Source organism: Rhinoraja longicauda, chromosome 29, assembly GCF_053455715.1.
Source record: "Rhinoraja longicauda isolate Sanriku21f chromosome 29, sRhiLon1.1, whole genome shotgun sequence".
Taxonomy (NCBI): Eukaryota; Metazoa; Chordata; class Chondrichthyes; order Rajiformes; family Arhynchobatidae; genus Rhinoraja; species Rhinoraja longicauda.
This window is the reverse complement of record NC_135981.1, coordinates 3,491,521-3,518,595: the sequence shown is the minus strand read 5'-3', so window position 1 is coordinate 3,518,595 and position 27,075 is coordinate 3,491,521. Positions and strand designations below refer to the sequence as shown.

Sequence of the window (27,075 nt, the reverse complement as noted above, 5' to 3'; positions counted from 1 at the left end):
GACGTTTCGGGTCGAGACCCTTCTTCAGACTGTATCTATTCAAGAATCTATCTTTCTCTGCCTTAAATATATACACTGACTTGGCTGCCACAGCCAATGAATTCCACAGATTCACCGCCCTCTGACTAAAGAAATTCCTCCTCATCTCCTTCCTAAAGGAACGTCCTTTAATTCTGAGGCTGTGACCTCTGGCCCTAGACTCTCCCACCAGTGGAAACATCATCCTCTCCACATCCACTCTATCCAGGCCTTTCATTGTTGGGTAAGTTTCAATGAGGGTCCCCCCCCCCCCCCCCATCTTTCTGAACTCCAGCGAGTACAGGCCCGGTGCCGTCAAATGCTCATCATACATTAACCCAGTCATTCCTGGGATCATTCTTGTAAACCTCCTCTGGACCCTCTCCAGAGCCAGCACATCCTTCCTCAGATACGGGGCCCAAAACTGCTCACAATACTCTAAAGGTGTTGGCGATAATGGCGTTTACAGGGAAACAGTTGAGTCAATTCCAGGTCTGAACGGACGTCAAGTAGCGAATGGAAGATCAGTCCAACGACCAATGCCTCTGTTGGAGAGTGCAGGCCCAGGAAGCACAGCCTCCAGCACTGCCAACTGCACAACTGCTGTTGGTCAAGTTAGGTTTGGTTTTAGTTTTAGCGACCCAGCGCGGAAACAGGCCCTTCGGTCCACCGAGTCCTCACCGACCAGCGATCACCACGTACACTGGTTCTATGTTACACACTCTCATCACATGCAGGTGTCGGGGGCTATGGGGAGAAGGCATGTGTAGGTTAGGAGGGAGAGATAGATTAGCCATGATTGAATGGCGGAGTAGAACTGATGGGCCGAATGGCCTAATTCTACTCCAATCACTTATGACCTTATTATTTTATATAATTCTATCAGGTTTTCTGACATTTGAGTGAAAACAATGGCCTTCTGTCCAACCTCTCCAGTTCGCTGATACCCCCTAATCCAAACATCAACTCACATCGTCATCAGATCAGGAGCTTGATGGGCCCTAATGGAAGTGAAACTCAGTCACGTTGTGTTCAATGAAGGAGACTGTGGTCCTGCTGTTTATCCAGATGTCAGGGACTGTGTTCACCCCTGCTGTCTCTTCACGCTCCTGGTGACTGAGACACAAAGTTGCGTCGAGTTGCAAGGATAAGAAAATAAATGCAACTCGTGGCACAAACACTGAGATTCTCCAGATATAAATTCTGGCATGGAAGTCATGAACTGAAAGCACCGCGCGGTGGCGCGGCGGTAGAGTTGCTGCCTCACGGAGCCAGAGTCCCGAGTTCAATCCTGACTAAGGGGGCTGTCTGTACCAAAGATAATAGAGCAGAGCAAGATAGACCACTCGACCCTAAAACCCGTAGCGCCATTTTAGTAGGCAGAAACTTGCAGAAACATTTAAAAAGAAAAATAACAAAATTCTGTGAGGATGAGGATGAAGTGAAGATGAGAGGATTTTATCGAAACGTATAAGATTATTAAGGGGTTGGACACGTTAGAGGCCGGAAACATGTTCCCAATGTTGGGGGAGTCCAGAACAAGGGGCCACAGTTTAAGAATAAGGGGTAGGCCATTTAGAACTGAGATGAGGAAAAACTTTTTCAGTCAGAGAGTTGTGAATCTGTGGAATTCTCTGCCTCAGAAGGCAGTGGAGGCCAATTCTCTGAATGCATTCAAGAGAGAGCTAGATAGAGCTCTTAAGGATAGCGGAGTCAGGGGGTATGGGGAGAAGGCAGGAATGGGGTAATGATTGTGATAGATCAGCCATGATCACATTGAATGGCGGTGCTGGCTGGAAGGGCCGAATGGCCTACTCCTGCACCTATTGTCTATTGTCTATTGATGTGCAGGTCTGTGAGCTAATTGTAGATAAATTGTCCCTAGTGTGTAGGATGGAGCTAGTGTACAGGGTGATCGCTGGTCGGTGCAGACCTGATGGGCCGAAGGGCCTTTTTCCACACTGTATCTCTAAACTGAAGTGAAAAACTAAATCCATTTTTAATCCATTATCCCGATTTTGCAAAGTGGGATAAGGGCCATTATCCTTTTTCTCTACTCCATTACAATTATGCCTCTCAACATTGAAGAGACGAAAATGCATGAGGACATTTTTCTGCTTGGCTTTCCTGGCTTATAGAAAACAGTAAGGGGTGCATAATCTCGCCAGCAACACACTTGAGAAGATTTTCCTCAAATTAATCGCAGCGTGAGACTGAGAATTATCCGAGTAAACCTGTTCCCTGAAGCATTATTTGCTGCCTTGAAATGCAGAGTCTTGACTATTTCTTTTTATTTATTAACTCTTTAAAAAGCAGCAGAATATTAAAAGTAATCAAAGATCACCATAACTTGCATTTATAGATCAGCTTTTGTGCGAGAGAAAGCCACAAGGTGTTTTGCAGGATGCTGAGTGGGCAATAGTGTCCTGGTTCAATAATGCTTCATTTGTCACATCTACAACTGCACAGCCAAATTCATTGTGCATATATCTCATATATCACACATGTGGGCATCACCATTGTTGGCGCCATTGCTCAAAGTCCAAAGTCCGGTCGGCCCGCCCGCTCGATGTCCTGGAGCAGTTCCCGCTAACCCATATCCCTCTCCCCTCCCCTCCCCTCCCCTCCCCTCCCCTCCCCTCCCCTCCCCTCCCCTCCCCTCCCCTCCCCTCTCCTCTCCTCTCCTCTCCTCTCCTCTCCTCTCCTCTCCTCTCCTCTCCTCTCCTCTCCTCTCCTCTCCTCTCCTCTCCTCTCCTCTCCTCTCCTCTCCTCTCCCTTCCCCTCCCCTCCCCTCCCCTCCCCTCCCCTCCCCTCCTCTCCCCTCCTCTCCCCTCCTCTCCTCCTCTCCTCTCCTCTCCTCTCCTCCCCTCTCCTCTCCTCATCTTTCCTCTCCTCTCCTCTCCTCTCCTCCCCTCTCCTCTCCTCTCCTCACCCAGCCATCTTTGAGTCCCAATGGCGCCACCTGCAGCCGACCTTGGAGCCTGCAGCTGGAGGCGTTGCCCCGGTTCACCCTCTCACCGGCCCTCGCTCCTCGTGCCCGACGTCTCCAGCTCCCTCCCGGTCCTGCCGACCGACGAGCCTTCGGGTGGGTTCCCGGTCCCGCCGACCGACAAGCCCAATGGGTGATAGACGGGACATTTGGCGGCGGCACGGCGGACAAGGCAGGAGGAAGTGAGATCCATCAGGATAAGGAGCAGGAAAGGACATCAGCCCATCGGGAACTCCATGGAGAGATCCAAGATGAAATAGGTCCTTCGGCCCACCAGGCATGAGCTGACCATCAAGCGCCCATTCGTACATGAACCATATCCTAACCTATTTAATTCTCCATCCACTGATTCTCCACCCCCCTCCCCACCCTGTCCCAACTCGACCACACACCGTACACAAGAGGCAATTGACAGTAGCCAATTAATAAGTAGTGTAAGAAAATAACTGCAGATGCTGGTAGAAGTCGAAGGTATTTATTTCACAAAATGCTGGAGTAACTCAGCAGGTCAGGCAGCATCTCAGGAGAGAAGGAATGGGTGACGTTTCGGGTCGAGACCCTTCTTCAGATTGAAGAAGGGTCTCGACCCGAAACGTCACCCATTCCTTCTCTCCTGAGATGCTGCCTGATCTGCTGAGTTACTCCAGCATTTTATGAAATAAGTAGCCAATTAATAATATTATTCCCAATCATTTTCTTCACCTTTCCCCATTTCCCTCCATTGCCCTCGTGCCCGAATATCTGCCAATCTCTGGCTTGAAGATATTTGGTGACTGAGGATGGCGAGTTTCTTAGATTCATGCTGGCTCATTTTATACATCTCCTCATTTTATAAGATCCCCTCTCATCCTTCCAAATTCCAGTGAATACAAACTCAGTCTTTCCAATCTTTCCTCGTACGACAGTCCCGCCATCCCGGGGATTAACCTCGTGAACCTACGCTGCATTGCCTCAATAGTAACGATGTCCTTCCTCAAATTAGGAGACCAAAACAGCACACAATACCCCAGATGTTGTCTCACCTGGGCCCTGTACAACTGCAGAAGGACCTCTTTTCTCCTATACTCAAATCCTCTCGTTATGAAGGCCAACATGCCATCAATGGTGAGAGGAGGGTTTAGGATGAGTTGTCAAGGATTTGTCTTGCATGGATAGGACAAGTTTGGAGGGATATGGGCCAAGCGCAGGCAGGTGGGACTAGTTTAGCTGGGACATGTTGGTCGGTGTGGGCAAGTTGGGTCGAAGGGCCTGTTTCCACACTGTATCACTCTATGACTCTATTCACATAGTCTGTCCGCACTAGTCAGCTGCTAGTCATCTCAACAATGCACAGTTCTTCACGTCTGGTATCATATCTCTTTCACCGAAGGAAAGCTTTAGATAAATTAGGAGAGCAACTAAAATTGAAAGACATCAGCTCATCGGGAACTTCAATGGGACTCAAATGCCGCAGATGTAATCCAGCCTCAGCAACGCATTCGGGGCTGAGCCAACGGAATCATTTTGTGCGACCCAACTCTCATTTTTGTCGTGTGTGGGAAGGAACTGCAGATGCTGGTTTAAACCAAAGATGGACACAAAAAGCTGGAGTAACTCAGCGGGACAGGCAACATCTCTGGAGAGAAGGAATGGGTGGCGTTTCGGCTCGAGAACCTAGTTTAGTCTGAAGAAGGGTCTCCACGCAAAACGTCACCCATTCCTTCTCTCCAGAGATGCTGCCTGTCCCGCTGAGTTACTCCAGCTTTTTGTGTCTATCTCATTTGTGTCATTTATCCAGTAGCCAAAGCCAGATCCACTCCCCTCTCTCTCCCCATGCCCTGATAACGTGTCGTTGTACTAGTCTGTTCGCTCACTCTCTCTCACCTCTCTCCCTCCCATTTTCTCTTTTACTGTCTGTCTCTCCCACTCTTTTTCTCATTTTCTCCATCGCTTTCTCTCTGTCTCTTTGCTCAGCATTCTCTTTCAGTTCGTCCTGTCAATCCCACTCCCCCCTTCACTCATTGCGGGGCGCAGCAGGTAGAACCGCTTCCTCACGGCGCCATAGACCCGTGTTCCATCCTGACCTCGGGTGCTGTCTGTGCGGAGTTTGCACGCTCTCCCTGCGATCGCGAGGGATTCCTCCGGGTGCTCCGGTTTCCTCCCACATCGCCAAAGTATGCGGGTTTGTAAGTTAATGGGCCCTCTAGTGAAATTGCCCCCTAGTGTGTAGGGCAAAGAACTCGTACAAAGTACGGGGTGATCAAATGTGGAATTTTTCACATTATAGAAAGTTTCAAAAATGCAAGGGCCGGGCTTCTTGCCATATGTCCTGGTTTGCAATCTCTTTGTAATTCTTGTATCTGATTTTCAGTCACAGACTTCTAAAGATAAATGTAAAGATTTGAGGCTTGCTTCAGGAGTAACGGACTAAACCCCACTGTGCATCAACGGTAGCGCAGCGGTAGAGTTGCTGCTTTACAGCGAATGCAGCACCGGAGACTCAGGTTCGATCCTGACTACGGGTGCTGCACTGTAAGGAGTTTGTACGTTCTCCCCGTGACCTGCGTGGGTTTACTCCGAGATGTTCGGTTTCCTCCCACACTCCAAAGACGTACAGGTATGTAGGTTAATTGGCTGGGTAAATGTAAAAATTGTCCCTAGTGGGTGTAGGATAGTGTTAATGTATGGGGATCACTGGGCGGCACGGACTTGGAGGGCCGAAAAGGCCTGTTTCCGGCTGTATGTATATGATGTGATAAACACAGCAGCTGTGTGTTACAGGCATTGCCACGACAGCTGCTGAATGCAGAAGGGTTCCTGTGTTAGGGGGACAATCACAGCTCATTCATCTTTCATCCTCCACCATCTGTTTGATCCCTTCACTTCATAATAGAACCTAAAACGTAGAACAGTTCAGCACAGGAACAAGGTCTTCAGCACAAAATATTGCTTTTGAGGGAGCGCAGCGTAGGTTCACCAGGTTAATTCCCGGGATGGCGGGACTGACCTACGAGAAAGAATGTCCGCCTTAACCAACCTGATCTCCCGGTGGCTGAGCACTTCAACTCCCCCTCCCACTCCCAGTCTGACCTTTCTGTCATGGGCCTCCTCCAGTGCCATAGTGAGTCCCACCGGAAATTGGAGGAACAGCACCTCATATTTCACTTGGGCAGCTTGCAGCCCAGCGGTATGAACATTGACTTCTCCAACTTTAGATAGTTCCTCTGTCCCTCTCTTCCCCTCCCCCTTCCCAGATCTCCCTCTATCTTCCTGTCTCCACCTATATCCTTCCTTTGTCCCGCCCCCCTGACATCAGTCTGAAGAAGGGTCTCGACCCGAAACGTCGCCCATTCCTTCTCTCCTGAGATGCTGCCCGACCCGCTGAGTTACTCCAGCTTTTTGTGAATAAATACCTTCGACTTTTACCAGCATCTGCAGTTATTTTCTTACACCACTTGTTCCCTCTTGTGTGCTACCACTTAACTCCAGTGAGATAATAACTTCACTCCTTTTCCAACCCTGCCCATTTCACCGGCTACTCGTGGAGTCATTATTTCTGCTGCAAAGTGTTTGGTAATCACAGCCTTTGAGCAGGTCACGATTCGAACTTCAGCCCCACAGTTTGGGCAGCAGTGGGTAGAGTTGCTGCCTCGGGTTGACCCGGGTTCCACCATGACCGTGGGTGTTGTCAGCATGGAGTTTGCACGCTCTCCCCGTCGGTTTTCTCCGAGACCTCCAATTTCCTCCCGCACTACAAAGACGGTCAGGGTTGTGAGGCTAATTGGCTTCGGTAAAATTATGAATCATCCCTGATGTGCAGGATGGTGTTAGTGTACGGCGTGGACACAATGGGCCGAAGGGCCTGTTTCCGCACGGTATCTCAAAACTAAAACTAAGCTAAACTAAACTGGGAAATTAACTCTGGCAAGAGACAGTGCGATGAGAGGATGAGAGGAGATCTTGTTGAAACGTATAAGATTATTAAGGGGTTGGACACGTTAGAGGCAGGAAACATGTTCCCAATGTTGGGGGAGTCCAGAACCAGGGGCCACAGTTTAAGAATAAAGGGTAGGCCATTTAGAACGGATATGAGGAGAAACCTTTTCAGTCAGAGAGTTGTGAATCTGTGGAATTCTCTGCCTCAGAAGGCAGTGGAGGCCAATTCTCTGAATGCATTCAAGAGAGAGCTAGATAGAGCTCTTAATGATAGCGGAGTCAGGGGGTATGGGGAGAAGGCAGGAATGGGGTACTGATTGAGAATGATCAGCCATGATCACATTGAATGGCGGTGCGTACAGGCTCGAAGGGCCGAATGGCCTCCTCCTGCACCTATTGTCTATTGTCTATTGAGAGATGAAGACCCATTGTGGCTCGGTTTGGAAGATGTGCAGCGGTGGGAAGGGATGATGGAGAGATTTCCAGAGCATGCAGCAATAATAAACCGAAACGTCAACCTTAGAGGGTGTTGACTGAGAGGTGAATGTAGCCAGGACTCTGGGACAAATCCCTGCTCTCCTGTAGATGGTATTCTAGGACTTCAACAGCCACCCAGGCACATTAATAGCGCCTCAACGTTACTGTTCAACCAAAGAGTGGAAGCTCTGTTATTGCCATGGATGTACCAGTCTAGATTACAAGCTAGACTTTAGAGTTTAGAGATACATCATGGAAAGTGGCCCTTCGGCCCACCGAGTCCGCACTGACCCACACACTTGCACCATCCCACACACACCTGGGGACAATTTACAATTTTTACCAAAGCCAATTAGCCTACAACCCTGTACGTCTTTGGAGTGTGGGAGGAAACCGGAGCACCCGGAGAAAACCCACGCAGGCCACGGGGAGAACGTACAATCTCCGTACGGACAGCACCCGTAGTCTGGATCGAACCCAGGTCTCTGGCGCTGTAAGGCAGCAACTCTACCGCTGCGCCACCGTGCCTTCTGGATATTTTAGAGGAAGAAATGTTGTTGCAGTGGTATGTTTCTGTGTACAAGTCTTCAGAAGAACAGTCTGTACACAAAACCCCTGTGGGGGGGGGGGGGGGGGGGGGGGTTTGTGATGGAGCGTTTGTGTTTGGACACACCGTAGATATAAGATTCTGATTGTGCCCTGGTGTGGCTGGTCACACCGAATCTCCCTGTATTTTAGAATGTGGAGACCATTCCTTTAACAGGGCAGTGTGTGGAAGCTCAGCATTGTCGGGATAGATTTAATTACAGGTGCTTCTTTTCTTGTTCAGTCGGTGCATTCGAGTGGAACCAAACACAGAAAGTGATTCTAGTAATTCTAGGATGTTAATAAAATGTCAAAGGAACTAACCATCCAGAAAACAAGGGCGTTAATCGAAACAACACTGGGCGAAGATTTAATGGACGCTCATGGTCGGAATGGAAAAATCAGTAATGGAGCCCATTAAGAGCAAAGTCTTGAGTAAATCCAGCCAATGAAGCCAGAACTTCAAGCCAATCTCTACCTACGGTTACAGATTTCCCAATCCTCACCCCATCTCATATACACTGCCCACCATGTTAGGGGTTGCCAACTTCCTCACTCCCAAATACGGGACAAGGTGACGTCACCGCCCCGCGCCCCGCGTGACCTCACCCAGCCAGCGGCCACGTGCTCGGTCTCCACCAATGGCGGCCGCCCGGGCTGGGAGGCGGGTTGCTATGCAACCTCCGCTAGGCGGCGCCCGGGCCTCCGGACCTAGACTATCCAGAGCTAAAATGTCGGAAACCTAGAGTGTTCGGGACCTAAACTGTCCAGGCCTACAGTGTCCGGGCCTACAGCATCCCCCGGACTTAAACTGTCGGGACCTACAGCGTCCGGGCCTACAGCGCCCCCCAGACCTAAACTGCCAGGCCTACAGCGTCCGGGCCTACATTGTCCGGGCCTACAGCGTTCGGGCCTACAGCGCCCCCCGGACCTAAACTGTCCAGGCCTACAGCGTTCGGGCCTACAGTGCCCCCCGGAACTAAACTGTCGGGACCTACAGCGTCGGGGCCTACAGCGTCCGGGCCTAATACAGGACAAGGGACAAACCAATTTACCCCAAAATACGGGATGTCCCGGCTAATACGGGACAGTTGGCCACCCTACACCATGTGCACCTATTTGAAACCTAGTCTTTTTCCAGATTCAACATCGTTAGCGACTCTGCCAAGGTCTTCTGTTTTCTGCCGTATTTGAACATAGAAACAGTTCTAAGCATTAGTGGGAGAGTCTAGGAACAGAGGCCGCAGCCTCAGAATTAAAGGACGTTCCTTTAGGAAGGAGATGAGGAGGAATTTCTTTAGTCAGAGGGTGGTGAATCTGTGGAATTCATTGCCACAAAAGGCTGTGGAGGCCAAGTTAATGGATATTTTTAAGGCAGGGATTGATAGATTCTTGATTAGTGCGGGTGTCATGGGTTATGGGGAGAAGGCAGGAGAATGGGGTTGAGAGGGAGAGATAGGCCAGCCATGATTGAACGGCAGAGTAGACTTGATGGGCTGAATGGCCCAATTCTGCTCCTAGAACTTATGAACACATGAACCTGCAGGTTTGTAGGTTGATTGGCTTCTCGAAATTGTCCCTAGTGTGTGGTAGGATGGGACTAGTGAATAGGTGATGCTGGACGGTGCGGATTCGGTGGGCCGAAGGGCCTGTCTTCACACTATAGCTCTAAACAAAACTAAACTAATAAAGTAGACTAAACTTGTGAAACTTTAAGATTTCAAGGCACATGAACCAATCAAACAAACGGGCGACCTTTACAGAGAAATAATGAATGAATCGTAAACGATAAATCACAATGAATTGCTTTTCACCTCACTTCCCTCAATGAAAAAAATATAAAGCACCACTTACTAAACCTAGTCTTCAAAGTGACACATACTTGTCACTGTGATTTGTTTCAATCTCCACTAATTAGTCACAAAACTGACGCACAGAATTCCGCAGCTGTTGAGAACAACGTTTCAACACTGACGCTTCTGTCAAAGTGGAAAAAAAACATTTTGTAGTTATCTCTTCACCGAGTCACAGAGTCATACAGTGTGTGAATCAAGCCCCTCGGCTCAACTTGCCCACATTGACCAACGTGCCCCATCTACACTGGTCCCACCTGCCCGTGTTTGGCCCATATCGTGAAAACCCTGTCCTATCCATGTACCTGTCTAAATGTTTCTTAAACTTCCCCATAGTACCTGCCGCAACCATCTCCTCCAGCAGCTCCTATTAAATCCCCCCCCCCCCTCATCGTAAACTCATGTCCTCTGATTCCTGATTCCCCTACTCTGGACAAGAGGCTCTGACTGTGAGTCTACCCGATCTATTCCTCTCAGGATTCTGTACACCTCTATAAGGTCCCCCCTCATCCTCCTGCGCTCCAGGTAATAGAGTCCTACGGCAATTTCTCGGGACTGAGGTTGATTTACGTCTCTGGTTTTGAGGTGATGGATAAGTTGATAAGCTCGTGTGTTCTCGGAGCAGAATAAGGCCATTCGGCCCATCAAGTCTACTCCGCCAATCAATCGTGGCTGATCTATCCTTCCCTCTCAACCCCATTCTCCTGCCTTCTCCCCATAACCTCTGACACCCGTACTAATCAAGAGTCTATCTACCTCTGCCTTAAAAATATCCATTGACTTGGCCTCCACAGCCTTCTGTGGCAATGAATTCCACAGTTTCACCACCCTCTGACTAATGAAATTTCTCCTCATCTCCTTCGTCAAAGAATGTCCTTTAATTCTGAGTGTGGGAGAAAAGAGGAGCACCCAGATAAACCCCACGTTATGTATTTATTGAGTACACCCATCCGAAACGTCGCATGTACATTCCCTCCACAGATGCTGCCTGATCTGCTGAGTTGCTCCAGTGCTTTGTGTTTTGCTCAGTGATTCTCTCTGATATCTGATGCATGGATCCAGCAGCTGAAGGCATCAGTCCTGTGTCCATCTACAGAGGCTCTTGAATCTATCTGTATTGTCAATCTGAGAACATCCTTCACATCAGTGACATTAACTGCCAGGCATAAGAAATGTAAAGATGATTTGTGACAAGGTTAATTGCTCTTGCCATGGGGGCATTTCTAGATTGGCTGAGCATTGGAAAAGCCTAAGGGAGGGGCATTTTGGAAATTCTCTTCAGCAAAAAAAGTTGCCAACCCAAACCTCATCTCAGGATCACAGCGTAGTTTGTCGGATAATGTGGAGAAGATGGTTTCTCCACAGCTTTGTGGTTGAAGGTAAAAGATGCAATTGTCCGGGAAACTTAGTGAGTTGTAGAGCTTACATGTTCATAAGTTACTGGAGCAAAATCAGGCCATTCAGCCCTTCAGGTTTTCTCCGCCATTCAATCAAGGCTGATCACTCCATCCCTCTCAACCCCATTCTCCTTCCTTCTCCACAGAACCTTTGACATCCTTACTAATCAAGAACGTGTCAATCTCTGCTTTAAAAATACCCAATGGCTTGGCGTGGGTTTTCTCCAGGATCTCTGTCTTCCTCCCGCACTCCTAAAGCGTGCAGGTTTGCAGGTTAATTGGCTTGGTATAATTGTCACCATCAAGTCATTAGGTATTTTTAAAGCAGAGATTGATACGTTCTTGATGAGTAAGGGCTTCAAAGGTTATGGGAAGAGACAAGCAAGGTTATGGGAAGAGATTTCGATTTAGTATACAAAATCATGAGAGGAATAGATCGGGCAGAGTCTTTTACCCAGAGTAGGGGAATCGGGGACCAGAGGACATAGGTTCAAGGTGAAGGAGAAAAGATTTAATAGGAATCCGAGGGGTAACTTTTTTCACACGAGCTGCCAGAGGAGGCAGTTAAGGCTGGGACTATCCCATCATTTAAGAAACAGTTGGACAGGTACATGGATAGGACAGGTTTGGAGGGATATGGACCAAGCGCAGGCAAGTGGGGCTGGGACAATGTTGGTGGTGTGGGCGAGTTGGGCCGAAGGGCTTGTTTCCACACTGTATCACTCTATGACTCTATGAGAATGGGGTTGAGAGGGAAAAATAGATCAGCCATGATTGAATGGCGGAATGGACTCGATGGACTGAATGGCCTAATTCTGCTCCTATGTCCTATGATCCTCTGGCCACTATTGTATCTGCCTCTACCACCACTTGTAGCAGCACGTTCCAGGCACCCAACCCCCTCTGTGTCAAAAATTGCCCCTCACAACATCTCCTGTAAATATTGTCTGATCAGCCATGATCACATTGAATGGCGGTGCTGGCTCGAAGGGCCGAAAGGCCTCCTCCTGCACCTATTGTCTATTGTCTTGTCCCTCTTAAAGCTGTGCGGTCCAGTCTCTGACACTTCCACCTTGGGGTAAAGGATGTGACTGTCTACCCTATCTGTGCCTCTCATAATTTTCCACTCGTCTCCACTCAGTGTCCGAGGCTCCTGCAACATCTCGATCCCCGTGAATGGAAAAGCATCAATATTTGAACAAGCTTTGTGAAAAAGAGAATATCTGAATTAAAAGCAGTGCAGTCTTTGGAATTTGTCAGTATGCAGAAAGGTTAATGGTGCCCAGGTGTGGTGTTCCAACGCATTGAATTCCAAACATCTTCAGCTGATTAATGAACTGGAGGCTCGTTAACAAAACCATCCATGTTTACAGTACAGAACTCCCCTTTCTTTAACACTCCTTTTTTTGCTCTCTCTTTCATTGCCCCCCTCTTCCTTTCCCCTCGTTCTCTGTCTCTTTTATTCTATACCTCTGTCCTCTTTGCCCATTCTTTCTATCTTTACTGCAGTACTTTAGACCTCAGTTTGGAGACACAGCGTGGAAACGGGCCCTTCGGCGAATTAAACCACAAAACTGCACGTCTTTGGAATGTGGGAGGAAACCGGAGAGCCCGGGGAAAGCTCGGTACAGGCAGCTCCCGTAGTTGGGATCGAACCCGGTTCCCTGGCACTGCAAGGCCGCAACTCTACCGCTGTGCCGCCATGCCACACCAGTTCTCTGACCAATGACCAAGCCCAGGTGCTGGGAAGTTATCCCAGTCTACACGTGAGGGGGGAGGAGCAAGATTTCTGCTCCCTGATTGCAGCGGCTCCTTTTGAATAAGGAGCGGTGTGTCTGACATATTATTTTAGTCCAAAAATATTGATTTTTAGGTCTCCAGCAATGAGAGGCAGCAACTCTACCAGCCAGAAGATATCACAAAATGCCGGTGGCCGAGCACTTCAACTCCCCCTCCCATTCCCAGTCTGACCTTTCTGTCATGGGCCTCCTCCAGTGACATAGTGAGGCCCACTGGAAATTGGAGGAACAGCACCTCATATTTCGCCTGGGCAGCTTGCAGCCCAGCGGTATGAACATTGACTTCTCCAACTTTAGATAGTTCCTCTGTCCCTCTCTTCCCCTCCCCCTTCTCAGTTCTCCCTCTATCTTCCTGTCTTCACCTATGTCCTTCCTTTGTCCCGCCCCCCTGACATAAGTCTGAAGAAGGGTCTCGACCCAAAACGTCACCCATTCCTTCTCTCCTGAGATGCTGCCTGACCTGCTGAGTTACTCCAGCATTTTGTGATGCCTTTGATTTGTACCAGCATCTGCCGTTATTTTCCTACACCAGGGACCTCTTGATCTGCGATCCAATGTTCTACCTCTGAGCTCTACCCCCTATACCTACCTCCTATACCTACCCCCGTACCTTCAGGAGAGGCGGGCATGGAATCAGAGGAGAAAGTATAAACTTGAAGGGCTTCTCTTCCGAGTCACATTTTCCTTAGAGCAAATCTCTCAAGGACACCGTTTATCTCTGTCGAAACCAACAGGCAGCTGCTTGAAGCAGAAAATGGCCTTGAAACCTCAGTGTCAATCAAGATAATGTCTGATCAATTAACAACCATTTGAAGAGAAGATCTAATAGTTTGCATAATTGAGGGGGTTGGGGAGAGAAAGTCGTTGACAAAAGGAATCAAAACCTTCTCACGAACCCATTCTCGATACATTATTGGGTCCAGCCCTGTGTAGTTCTAATCCTTTCCTACAATGTTTCGCAAGGACTTAGTGCGTTAAATCTCTTCAATTTTATCTATATACCAAAACTCTCGTTTGTTTGTTTGTTTGTTCCTGAACTACAGCCAAAACGGTACACGATAGCGCGACAATTTCAGGCCCACCTTACTCACCGTCGTCCCTTTGGTGCTAATGGAAGAAGTTTCATTGAAATCGGTGTTATATTTTTTAAGTTATTCACATTTTAAAGTTTAAATCTATCTCCGAGGGAGGGAGGGGAGGGAGGGGGTGGAGGGAGGGAGGAAAAGGGGGATTGAGGGGGATGGAGTGGGGGGGAGGGGAACGGGGAGGGGGAGGGGAAGGGGAGGGGTTAAAATGTGAATAACTTTAAAAATATAACACCAATTTCAATGAAACTTCTTCCGTAATACTGCAAAACCAAAGTCCAGAGTTCAACCAAAACAAAGTCCATAGCAGATCATAGAAACATAGAAACATAGATAATAGTTGCAGGAGGAGCCCATTTCGCCCTTCGAGCCAGGACCACCATTCATTGTGATCATGGCTGATCATCCACAATCAATAACCCGTGCCTGCCCTCTCCCCGTATCGCTTGATTCCACCAGCCCCTAGAACTCTATCTAACTCTCTTTTAAATTCAACCAGTGAATTGGCCTCCGCTGCCTTCTGTGGCAGAGAACTCCACAAATTCACAACTCTCTGGGTGAAAAAGGTTTTTTCTCACCTCAGTTTATAATGGCCTCCCCAGTTTTAAATGGCCTCCCCGTTGCCATTTTGTTTGAGTTGCCAGATCGTAGTTGCTGAGGTGGTGGTTAGTGTAGTGTAGTGTTGTGTAATCAATAACATGATGGTATCTGGGGAGAAGCTGCTCCTGAACCTGGAGGTCACCAAACCTGGAGTTCATAAGTGATAAGGAATTAGGCCATTCGGCCCGTCAAGTCTATTCCACCATTCAATCATGGCTGATCTATCTCTCCCTCCGAACCCCATTCTCTTAAGTCATCACGGTGGCGCAGCGGTAGAGTTGCTGCCTTACAGCGTCAGAAGCACCGGTTTGATCCTGACTAATACTGGTGCCATCTTTATGGCGTTTGCTTGTTCTCCCTGTGACCGTGTGGGTTTTCTATGGGTGCTCCGGTTTCCTCCCACACTCCAAAGACGTGCAGGTTTGCAGGTTTTAATTGGCTTCGGTAAAATTGCAAGTTGTCCCCAGTGAGTAGGATAGGGGATCGCAGGCCAGTGCGGACTCAGTGGGGCCGAAGGGCCTGTTTCCGCACTGTGTCTTCTCCACGCTAAACTAAACCGCAAGCCTCCATATTGTTGTTTGGAGATGAACTGCATCGGCAGAAATCTTTTACACAAAAGAAATGATCTGCCTGCTGCTGTATTAAACCGTCCCATGGGTTCTGTGTTCAACATAATGATGCCGTGCCCAGGTTTAGCAGGAAACGGAGGAAGGAACATTTAATATTTAATGAGAAGTGTATTGAGGGTCCAGGACATGCTGCACGGTCGCACGGTTTCACATGTTATTCGGCCTAGCAGGAAGAAGCACCCCAACTGATGTGGGGGTATCTGCAAGGTGGTGCTGCTCATAGAGTTGCTGCCTCACAGCTTTTGATCCTGACCTCGGGTGCTGTCTGTACGGAGTTTGCACCTTCTCCCTATGACTGTATTCCGGTTTTCTCCAGGTGCTTCTGCCTCCTCCTGCACCTATTGTCTATTGTCTCTGTAACTGGGTGAAATGGTGCTGCATTGGATGGGCTGTTCGTCACTCGTGTCTGTGCACTGTGTGCTGTGCTGCTGATGTTGGGGCATCTGATGATGTTGTGTGGTTTTGATATATATCTGCATTACACCTTGCATGGAGACACGAGGAACTGTAGACGCTGGAATCTCGAGCCAAACACAAAGTGCTGGAGGAACTCAGCGGGTCAGGCAGCGTCCGGGAAGGAAATGGACAGGTGAAGGTTTTGGGTCGGGACCTTTCCTCAGACTCTGACCCCCCCCCCCCAGGCCCAGTACCAATCCCTGTCAGAATTTCACCATTCCTCCCCAGCCTCCCTCTCGGTCTGAAGAAGGGCCCCGACCCGAAACGTAGACCTGTCCGTTTCCCACCACAGATGCTGCCTGACCCGCTGTGTTACTCCAGCACTTTGTGTCTATGTGCGGACATGGGGTTAATTGGCCTCTGTAAAATGACTCCGGTAATTGGCCGTGTGGGGAGATGTGACAAAGTGCACATTGAGTAAAGTAGCCTCTCCGAATGTGGGGGTCAATGAGAGCAGGGGGAATGCGCTGGCTCAGTTGAGTTTATTGTCACGTGTACCGAGGTACAGGGAGAAGCTTTTGCTGCGTGCTAACCAGTCAGTGGAAAGACAATACATGATTGCAATTGAGTGATTACTTACAGTCACATGATAAGGGAATAACGATTAGTGCAAGATAAAGCCAGCAAAGTCCGATCAAGGATGACAATAGACACAGGAGGAGGCCATTCGGCCCTTCGAGCCAGCACCGCCATTCAATGTGATCATGGCTGATCACTCTCAATCATTCCCCCGTTCCTGCCTTCTCCCCATACCCCCTGACTCCGCTATCCTTAAGAGCTCTATCCAGCTCTCTCTTTAATGCATTCAGAGAATTGGCCTCCACTGCCTTCTGAGGCAGAGAATTCCACAGATTCACAACTCTCTGACTGAAAAAGTTTTTCCTCATCTCAGTTCTGAATGGCCTACCCCTTATTCTTAAACTGTGGCCCCTTGTTCTGGACTCCCCCAAAATTGGGAACATGTTTCCTGCCTCTAACGTGTCCAACCCCTTAATAATCTTATACGTTTCGATAAGATCCCCTCTCATCCTTCTAAATTCCAGTGTATACAAGCCTAGTCGCTCCAGTCTTTCAACATATGACAGTCCCGCCATTCCGGGAATTAACCTAAGCTGCACGCCCTCAATAGCAAGGGTCACCTTAAGGGTCGATAGTGCGAGGGTCATCAAAGAGGTTGCTCTTTGACTTCATCAGTGGGACCACTGGCAGCATCTCAATGGTCTGACAACCTGGCTGGTGTAGAAGTGTGGAAACACACACCGCCAGATTCAGGGACAGTTTCTTCCCAGCTGTCGTCAGGCAACAGAATCATCCTACCACAACCAGAGAGCAGTGCCGAACCACTGTCTACCTCATTGGTGACCCTCGGCCTATCCTTGACCGGACTTTACTGGCTTGACCTAGCACTAAACGTTCTCCCCTTATCACGCGTCTGTGCACTGTAAAATGGCTCGATTGCAATCATGTATCGTCTTTCCGCGGACTGGTCGGCACGCGACAAAAAGCTTTTCACTGTACCTCGGTACACATGACAATAAATGAAACTGAACTGAACAGATGGTGGAGACGGCAGGGGGACCTGTCTACTCTTCCCTTCATTTCCCTTAGCTTCCTCACAGATCGAAACATCACACTGCCGTGGCTGCAGATCTTGTTTGATATTTATTCGACATCTGAGAATTTGTTGTTGTGACTGTCTTACAGTAGTGGAATTCAAAGCTTTGGGAAAACAAAAAAGGATATCAAGGTCTCTTGCTTTGAAATGTTAATTAAATTATTTCATTCCCCAGTAGAAAATTTGGATCATTTTTGTGTTTATTTCTTCCAAATTAACACACGGTAGCGCAGCGGTAGAGTTGCTGCTTTACAGCGAATGCAGCGCCGGAGACTCAGGTTCGATCCTGACTACGGGTGCTGCACTGTAAGGAGTTTGTACGTTCTCCCCGTGACCTGCGTGGGTTTTCTCCGAGATCTTCGGTTTCCTCCCACACTCCAAAGACGTACAGGTATGTAGGTTAATTGGCGGGTAAATGTAAAAATTGTCCCTAGTGGGTGTAGGATAGTGTTAATGTACGGGGATCGCTGGGCGGAACGGACTTGGAGGGCCGAAAAGGCCTGTTTCCGGCTGTATATATATGATGATGATATGATACCATTAGCCCTGATCCCGGTTCTCACGGGGTGAAGCCATTCTGGGCGGGCCCTGAATCAGATGCCAGCAAACTCGCCCCCTCACAACACCACACGTCACAGGTTCGATCCCCATCTCGGGTTCTTGAGGGGGGGGCTCATTGATTGAGAGATCCAGAAAGGAAACAGACCCCTCACTGCCAATCTCCATTGCCCTTTGTGTGACGAAACGTTCCCTGACATTGTCGGTTATTTTAAGGATATAATCCCAATACTCTCCACAATCTACAAGGGCGGTAAATCTGTGGAATTCATCGCCACCGAAGGCTGTGGATGCCGTCAATGGGTATTTTGTAAGGCAGAGATAGATAGATTCTTGATTGGTACGGGTGGCAGGGGTTATGGGGAGAAGGCAGGAGAATGGGGTTAGGAGGGAGAGATAGATCAGCCATGATTGAATGGCCGAGTAGACTTGATGGGCCGAATGGCCTAATTGTGCTCCTATCACTTATGAACTTATCATTCCCTCCTCTGCACCCACCCCTCCCCACCCCCACTCCATCCATCCGAACCGACCCTTCACCCCTCCCTCCATCCATCCCAACACCCTCTCCCTCCCAACCCCTTTCCACCTTGGCTCAATGGTGAGGACCCAGTCAGGATCCTAATCATAGGCCGGGCACTTGCCCAACATTATCCAGACCACCTCCCAGTGCAGTATTGCGGGAAACCCTACTTAATATTTCTCCTTTCAATCCCTTCACGCCGAGCTCCATGGCCATCAAGCCTTCCCAAGATGAGAGGAGCAGTTGAGCAACAATTCCAATGCTCCCCCGGTCAATCGCCTATCCACAGACTCCAGTCACTATATCCCAGAGCCCTGACCCAAAACTTCACCTATCCCTGGTCTCTAGTGTTTGCCAACTATCTCACTCCCAAATAAGGGACAAGGTGACGTCACCACCCCGCGCCCCATGTGACCTCACCCAGCCAGCGGCCACGTGCTCCCGTTCCACCAATGGCGGCCGCCCAGGCCGGGAGGCGGGTTGCTACGCAACCTCCGTTAGGCGGTGCCCAGGCCTCCGGGCCTACAGCGTCCGGACCTATAGCGTCCGGGCCTACAGCGTCCAGACCTACAGCGTCCGGGCCTACAGCGTCCGGACCTACAGCGTCCGGGCCTACAGCGTCCGGGCCTACAGCGTCCAGGCCTACACTGTCCAGCCCTACAGCGTCCGGACCTACAGCGTCCGGGCCTACAGCGTCCGGGCCTACAGCGCCCCCCGGGCCTAATACGGGACAAGGGCGGTCCCATAAGGGAGAAACCAATTTAGCCCAAATTACGGGATGTCCCAACTAATATAGGACAGTTGGCGACCCGACTGGTCTCCACAGATGCTGCCTGACCCGCTGAGTTACTCCAGCACTTTGTGTGTCTTTTTTCTGTGAGCCAGCATCAACAGTTCCTTGTGCCTGTGTCCTTATTATTGTACATGTGCTTCTATTGACACAGAGTACAGAGGAACCCTGATTTACAACATTCTAGTTCCTCCAAAAACCTTCTTTGTGGCCTGGTGACCCTCCAACTATGACCCCTGATCCTCTGGTTAAAATCTCTTGCACGTTGCCGAGTTTATTCGACCCACATTTGGCACTCAAATCTTCACCTGGCAAGGCCTGTCCCCTTCAAGGTTCTCCACACTGCTCCCCTCCCCCAAGAATCCCTCGAAACCTTGCTTTATCACCATGAGTTCATGTTTATAAGTTGTAAGAGCAGAATTAGGCCATTCGGCCCATCAAGTCAACTCCGCCAATCAATCGAGCCTGATGCATTTTTCCCTCTCAACCCCATTCTCCTGCCTTCTCCCTATTACCTCTGACACCCGTACTAATCAAGAATTTATCAATCTCCGCCTTAAAGTATCCGTTGACTTGGCCTCCACAGCCGACTGTGGCAATGAATTCCACTCATTCACCACCCTCTGACTAAATAAATTCCTCCTCATCTCCTTCCTAAAGGAACGTCCTTTAATTCTGCGGCTTTGGCCTCTGGTCCTCGACTCTCCCACTAGTGGAAACATCCTCTCCACATCCACTCTATCCAGGCTTTTCACTATTGGGTAAGTTTCAATGAGGTCCCCCCTCATCCTTCTAAACTCCAGCGAGTACAGACAGGCCCAGTGCTGACAAACGCTCATCATATGCTAACCCACTCATCCCTGGGATTATTCTCGCACTGAGAGAGAGTGGATTATGCATCCGAATCCTACATCGAACCCATCCAGCTCCTAAGAAGTGACATTTTGCCTTAAAGGTGCCTCATACGTGCATGATATTATAAACCGCAGCACATCACTGATTCACAAAGCTCAGATCAGCACAGTTCATGAGCTGCCGTGTCCTACATTGCAAAATAAATTAATGGCCTTGAATGTTTTATCTCATCAAATTAAGTCACTTGATCATCAATGCTTTGAAATCTTTGTGCGGTTGGTTTGAGGGCCTAAAATAATTGGAAACGGAAGAATAATTTGTTAAGAAACATTTCGACAGGTACATGGATAGGACAGGTTTAGAGGGATATAGACCAAGTGGACCTGTTGGGCCCAAACCTCTCCTGCATTGGTGCTGCACCCTCTCTTCCCCCACCCTCCACTCCCCCCTCCCTCCCTCCCCCCTCCTCCTCCCCGTCCCTCCTCCCCCCTCCCCCCTCCCCCTCCCTCCCCCCTCCTCACCCTCCACCCCCGTTTCCCTCCACCCCCCTCCCCACCCTCCTCCCCTCCCCCTCCCCTCCCCCCTCCCCTCCCCCCTCCCCTCCCCCCTCCTCCCCTCCCTCCACCCCCCTCCCCCTCCCCCCTCCCCCCCCACTCCATCCCCCTCAACCTCCTGTATGCTCCCTCTTCCCCCCTCCTTCCCTCCCCCTCCCCCCCCCCCTCCCTAGGAGATAGATTTAAACTTTAAAATGTGAATAACTTTAAAAATATAACACCGATTTCAATGAAACCTCTTCCATTAGCACCAAAGGGACGACGGTGAGGTAAGGTGGGCCTGAACCTGTCACGCTATCGTGTGCTGTTTTGGCTGTAGTTCAGGAACAAACAAACAAACAAATGAGAGTTTTAGTGTATAGGTAGATGGGCCAAATGTAGGCAGGTGGGACTAGTGTCGATGGGACATGTTGGCCGGCGTGGGCAAGTCAGGCCGAAGGGCCTGTTTCCACGCTGTATGTCTGTATGACTCTAATGGCTAAAAAGATCCTTTGGCAGCACAGGTGTGTTTCAGGTGGTATTGTGTGCAAGGTGTCAGGTATAAAGGAGGAAGTTCCTTCCTCTTTCACTGCAGTGCTGGGCCCAGCCAGATACAGCTTGGGAGATGTGAACGAAATTATTTCCATCCTCTTCTCAATCAAACCACTAAATGAGAACCTGTCCTATACATTTGCCTGTCGAAGTGTTTCTTAAACGTCGCGATGGTACCAGCCTCAACTTCCTCCTCCGGCAGCTCGTTCCATACGCCCACCACCCATTGCCTGAAAAAGTTCCCCCTCAGATTCCTAATAAATCTTTTCCCCTTCACTGTAAACCTAGAGTATGTCCTCTGTCCATCGATTCACCTACTCTGGGCAAGAGACTTTGTGCATCTACCCGATCTGTTCCTCTCATGGGGAACTTACTTTGGGGATTTCACCTTAAACTCGTGTCCACTGGTTGCAGATTCCCCTAGTCTGGGGGGAGGTGTCATATTCACCCAGCACCGCGTGTGCCTCTGAAGTGGTGTGACACCCAGGGCCACTGTCCCAGTGCTGGAAGGTGGGATGAGGCTCGGAAACTCACTTCTCACCCACACACAGATAATATGCGTGGGGCTTCTGTTTCCGTATGGTTCCCATTGCGCTCTGACTTGATGCAGCATTAGAAATATATAGATACATAGAAACGGCTTGTATACACTGGAATTTAGAAGGATGAGAGGGAATCTTATCGAAACATATAAGATTATTAAGGGGTTGGACACGTTGGAGGCAGGAAACATGTTCCCAATGTTGGGGGAGTCCAGAACCAGGGGCCACAGTTTAAGAATAAGGGGTAGGCCATTTAGAACGGAGATGAGGAAAAACTTTTTCAGTCAGAGAGTTGTGAATCTGTGGAATTCTCTGCCTCAGAAGGCAGTGGAGGCCAATTCTCTGAATGCATTAAAGAGAGAGCTAGATAGAGCTCTTAAGGATAGCGGAGTCAGGGGGTATGGGGAGAAGGCAGGAACGGGGTACTGATTGAGAATGATCAGCCATGATCACATTGAATGGTGGTGCTGGCTCGAGGGGCCGAATGGCCTACTCCTGCACCTATTGTCTATTGTCTATAAAATAGGTGCAGGAGGAGGCCATTCGGCCCTTCGAGCCAGCGCCGCCATTCATTGTGATCATGGCTGTTCGTCCACAATCAGTAACCCGTGCCTGCCTTCTCCCCATATCCCTTGATTCCACTAGCCCCTGGAGCTCTATCCAACTCTCTCTTAAATCCATCCAGTGATTTGGCCTCCACTGCCCTCTGTGGCAGAGAATTCCACAAATCCACAACTCTCTGGGTGAAAAAGTTTTTTCTCACCTCAGTTTTAAATGGCCTCCCCTTTATTCTAAGACTGTGGCCCCTGGTTCTGGACTCGCCCAACATTGGGAACATTTTTCCTGCGTCTGGCTTGTCCGGCCCTTTGATAATTTCGTACGTCTCTGTGCCGCTGATGGAGAGGCTCGGCGTTGCGTTCACCTCCTGCTCCATAATGCTCACAACTCCTGGCCTCCACTCTGCTGCAAAGTGCTCCCTGTCAGTTACTTCGTACTGAGAAGCATTCTCAAGGTGACCCCTGTCTGCTGCATGTCTCTGTGATGTTGGAAGGGGGTTTTTTCTTTTGTCAATTGGTGTTTATGCAGCTCTCCCTTCCCCTTCTTTGAATCCCATGAGATCCAACAGTCACTTAACCGAGGAGCAAACTCTTCACAGAAACAGATGGTCGGGACATTTCTGTTTTCCCATCTCCAGGCAGGGGGGTGGGGGTTCTAGTGACCTGCAAACTCTCACCTGGCATGGACTCTAAATGCTGCAGTTTCGATGGTTGGAAATCACTTCGCAATGAGCTCACAACATGGCAGCTCAACGGACAATTAAGTTGGACGTAACACTGGATTGCACCAGAAATTAAGATGAAATTCTTCCTACACTGACTCAGCACCATAATACATTTATAATTCCAAATGTATTTTGGAGATTATGGCTATTAACGGGGGAATGATCAGCCATAATTAAATGGCGGAGTAGACTTGATGGGCCGAATGGCCTTATTTTGCTCCTAGAACTTATGAACGAGCATCGATACGTCGGCCTGCTCAGCCAGCAAGCAATATTAGTGCAGGGAGGAACTGCAGATGCTGGTTTACACCGAAGATGGACACAAAGTGCTGGAGTAACTCAGCGGGACGGGCAGCATCTCTGGGGAGAAGGAATGGGTGACGTTTGGGGTCGAGACCCTTCCTCAGACTTCTCTGTGAACACTGGCAGAGTGAGACTCTCACTGGGCCATACTGTACACAGAGGTTTGTGTTCTTCATGCAACTCGTCAGGAAATATCTTTGGATATTTTTTTAAGCGGAGATTGACAGGTTCTTGATTAGGGAGGGCGTCAATGGTCATGGGGAGAAGGCAGGAGAATGGAGTTGAGAGGGAAAGATAGGTCAGCCACGATTGGATGGCGGAGTGGAATCGGTGGACCAAAAGGCCTGATTCTGGTCCTCTGACATGAACGTGTAAAGGTAGGAGGTGGAGGGAGGCAGAGAGGAATCAGGACGGGCAGTGTTGGTATATGGGTTGCCATGACCACTTGGAACATCCCGCCCCATACCAACTCTGCCAGACCACTACAACAGCAGCAAAGGCAGAGAGTTGGGAAACGAAACTGGGGAAAGACCCCCCAAGCCCCTCTTAACGTCACCACTAATTCTGTCATTTTTGGACACCGCCATCCATATTTTCTGTTCTGAGTGCATGTTTCGGCTGTATTAAATGTCATACCTTTTTCTGTCTTCCATAGATTTCTCCATGACTCCTATGAAACATGGATCATACAACTACAAAACCACCTATAACCATCCACCTGTTACACAAGGTATTTCTCAATCTGGAGGGCAACCCACTCCACTACATTCTCTCTCTCTCTCTCTCTCTCTCTCTCGCTCTCTCTCTCTCTCTCGCCCTCTCTCTCTCCCTCTCTTTCTTTTGTGCATTTTGACAGGTGGAGATTGGCAGAGAAGGCAACAGATCTTGTCACACCACTCCGTTGATGGGTTAATTCGGTGCCCGGTGCCCTCCATGCCCATCTCTGGAAAGGCTTCCCATTCTCCTCGTGCTGTAGGGTGGTGACAGGGTGGGCAGGGGGAGGTTGTGGGTGGATTATTGAGGTGATGGGCATCAGCTTCAAGATGCAAGAGTGTTTTATTGTCATCTGTCCCGAAATGGAACAATGAGATTCTTACACGCTGCAGCACAACAGAATATGTAAACATAGTATTCTGTAATAAACATTTAAAATATGTATATATATATATAAAACAAAAAAAGATCTATATATATATAGATCAAATATGTTTTGTTTCTGATCCCAGATCAAAGATCTATATATCGATCAAATATATATTGATAAAATTATATATATATTTTTTTAATCAATATATATTTGATATATATATATATCAAAATAGAGATATATATACTGAACATATATATAAATATGTTTAATATATAAACATATATAAACACATATGTCGTGTGTGTATATATATAGATATACCTTTTTTTGGTTTATATATATTCTGTTTTGTTTTATATATATAAATATATATATATATATAAACCAAAACAGAATATATATAAAAGAAAAAAAGATATATGTGCGTGTGTGTGTGTGTGTGTGTTTAACATATATATGTGTTTAGCATATATAGTTATATATATCACATATATGTATATTCATATATATATATATTTCACAAAATGCTGGAGCAGCAGGTCAGGCAGCATCTCGGGAGAGAAGGAATGGGTGACGTTTCAGCTCGAGACCCTTCTTCAGACATACTTTTTTTTGTCTGTTTGGTTATATATACAACTCCTAATTAGGCTCTGAACTAACCCAAATTTCACTGGACCTTACTTGGTACATGTGACAATAAATTGATCTTGAAATCTTGAATTTTGAACTGTATATACAAGGGGACATTGTTTTTGAACTAATAATAGTGTAAAACAATGTCCCCCTGTGTATATAGTTCGGAGCCTAATTGTGGTGTTGCAAAGCCTGACGTTTGTGGGGAAGAATCAGTTCCTGAACCTATTTTTCAGTCTCCGAAACCTTCTTCCCATTGGTAGGAACGAATCCAAGAATTTGTGGGGTATTGTAGAGCAGAATGGTAGTTTCCAGTGTTGGATGAGAAGATGGTGCAGGATTAGGAGAGGGGAGAGGAGTAGTGGAGGAGTAGGAGGATTTAATACCGCAGAACCACCCCAGGTGCTTCTCAGCAGTGTTGTTCCAAGAACACCTGACGCTCATCACTTTAGCAGGTGTTTAGTTCTGATGACGATAATCTTCTTGTGAGGCAAGTCGTAGAAATATCTTAAAGGACGAGCAAGGTGAGCGATGACATTGGAGAGGTGACGCAGCTGGTATAGCTGCTGCCTCACGGCGACCGAGACCCGGGTTCCATCCCGACCTTGGGTGCTGCATGTGTGGAGTTTGAAACGTTCTCCTTGCGACTGCATGGGTATCCTCCAGGTGATCCTGTAAAGGACCGCGGGTAGACCCAAATGCAGCACACGGAACCAAGGAAGTAGTTTTAGAATGAGCTTTATTTCTACCTGCTCGTGGTCGGGGACAGAAGACTGAGGTGTTCACCAGGGCTACGACGAGGCGCGAAGGTCAGGAGCAGGCAGGGTCGGCAACGGGAGATCAGTCCGAGAGAGAATGCTAGAGAGTCCTGCATGAGGGCGAAGAGCAATCTGGCAAAGAGTGTGTGTGCAGGAAGGGTTTATATGCTGGCTTGATTGGTGATCTAGAGCAGGTGAGTGAACAGGTGAGGGGAGTTGGCTTAACGTGGTGGGCGTGGCTGGCAGGTGAGTGAACAGGACAGACTGTGACAGCTTCAGTTTCCTCCCAAGACCCTGTTAAAGAGGCAAGTGTGTTTTATGGTCATATGTCCGAAAGATGTGCAGGTTTGTGAGTTAATGGGCCCTCTGTAAATTGCCACTAGAGTGTAGGGAGTGAATGTGAAAGTTGGATACCATGGAACCTGTGTGAACAAGTGGTCCATGGTCGGTGTGGGCTGGGTGGGCTGAAGGGCCTGTTTCCATGCTGTATCTCCCCAACAATCAATTCAAAAGCTTGAGATCTCGAGCAACTGAAGACATCCGCCATTGATGTATCAACAAAGCAAAGTATCAGATCAACTGAACACCACAAACCTATTGGACACAAACAGCTGGAGTATCTCGGCGGGACAGGCAGCATCTCTGGAGAAAAGGAATAGGTGACGTTTCGGGTCGAGACCCTTCTTCAGACTGAGAGTCAGAGAGGGGGGGGGGATCTAGAGGTATGAAAAGGTTCAGAACAAATTAGAACCAGCACCGATGGCCAAGGATGGAGGGGGAAACGAGAGATGTGGAAGGGACACACGCGTGAAAGATATACAAAAAGCAACGATGACAAGGACAGTTGGAGCCCACAATGGTCCATTGTTGGCTGTGGGGTAGGTAGTGAGAACGAGTTATACAGACAGTGAAACTCAACAGGATGACATTCCAACTGCTCTCTGCTTCCACCACCACGTTTTAACCCACAGCAAACCTATTTCTCACTCATGTTTTCTCTAAACTCGTGTTCCCAGATTGGCCAAAGGCACTTTGATCTGTTGTTTCCTTCTTGACGAAAGGAGATTTGCAGATCAGACGGACAGCTTCTCCACAGACGTGCAAGTGAGGATGGCCCCTGGTGTCCCTGACCACCTAGAGAGAGCTCACGCGCCAGGCAGCGGAGAGATCGCGATCACAAAGGCAGACGTCCCAGGACCAGGTTGTCCCCTGACACTACATGCTGATGGCCCAAGCTG

General features: G+C 48.7%; 1 protein-coding gene across 5 annotated transcripts in view; it reads left to right on the top strand.

The window, feature by feature from the left end:
- Window positions 1-27,075, top strand: part of srcin1a (SRC kinase signaling inhibitor 1a) — a 227,511-nt gene that overhangs the window by 39,946 nt on the left and 160,490 nt on the right. For all 5 annotated transcript variants that reach the window (XR_013549123.1, XR_013549122.1, XM_078424674.1 and 2 more), the window contains exon 3: window positions 24,012-24,086. Coding sequence is in view for 3 of the 5 variants with exons in the window: in XM_078424674.1 (XP_078280800.1) it covers window positions 24,012-24,086 (75 nt within the window). In the remaining 2 variants the exon portion in view is untranslated. The remainder of the gene's footprint in view (window positions 1-24,011; window positions 24,087-27,075) is intronic.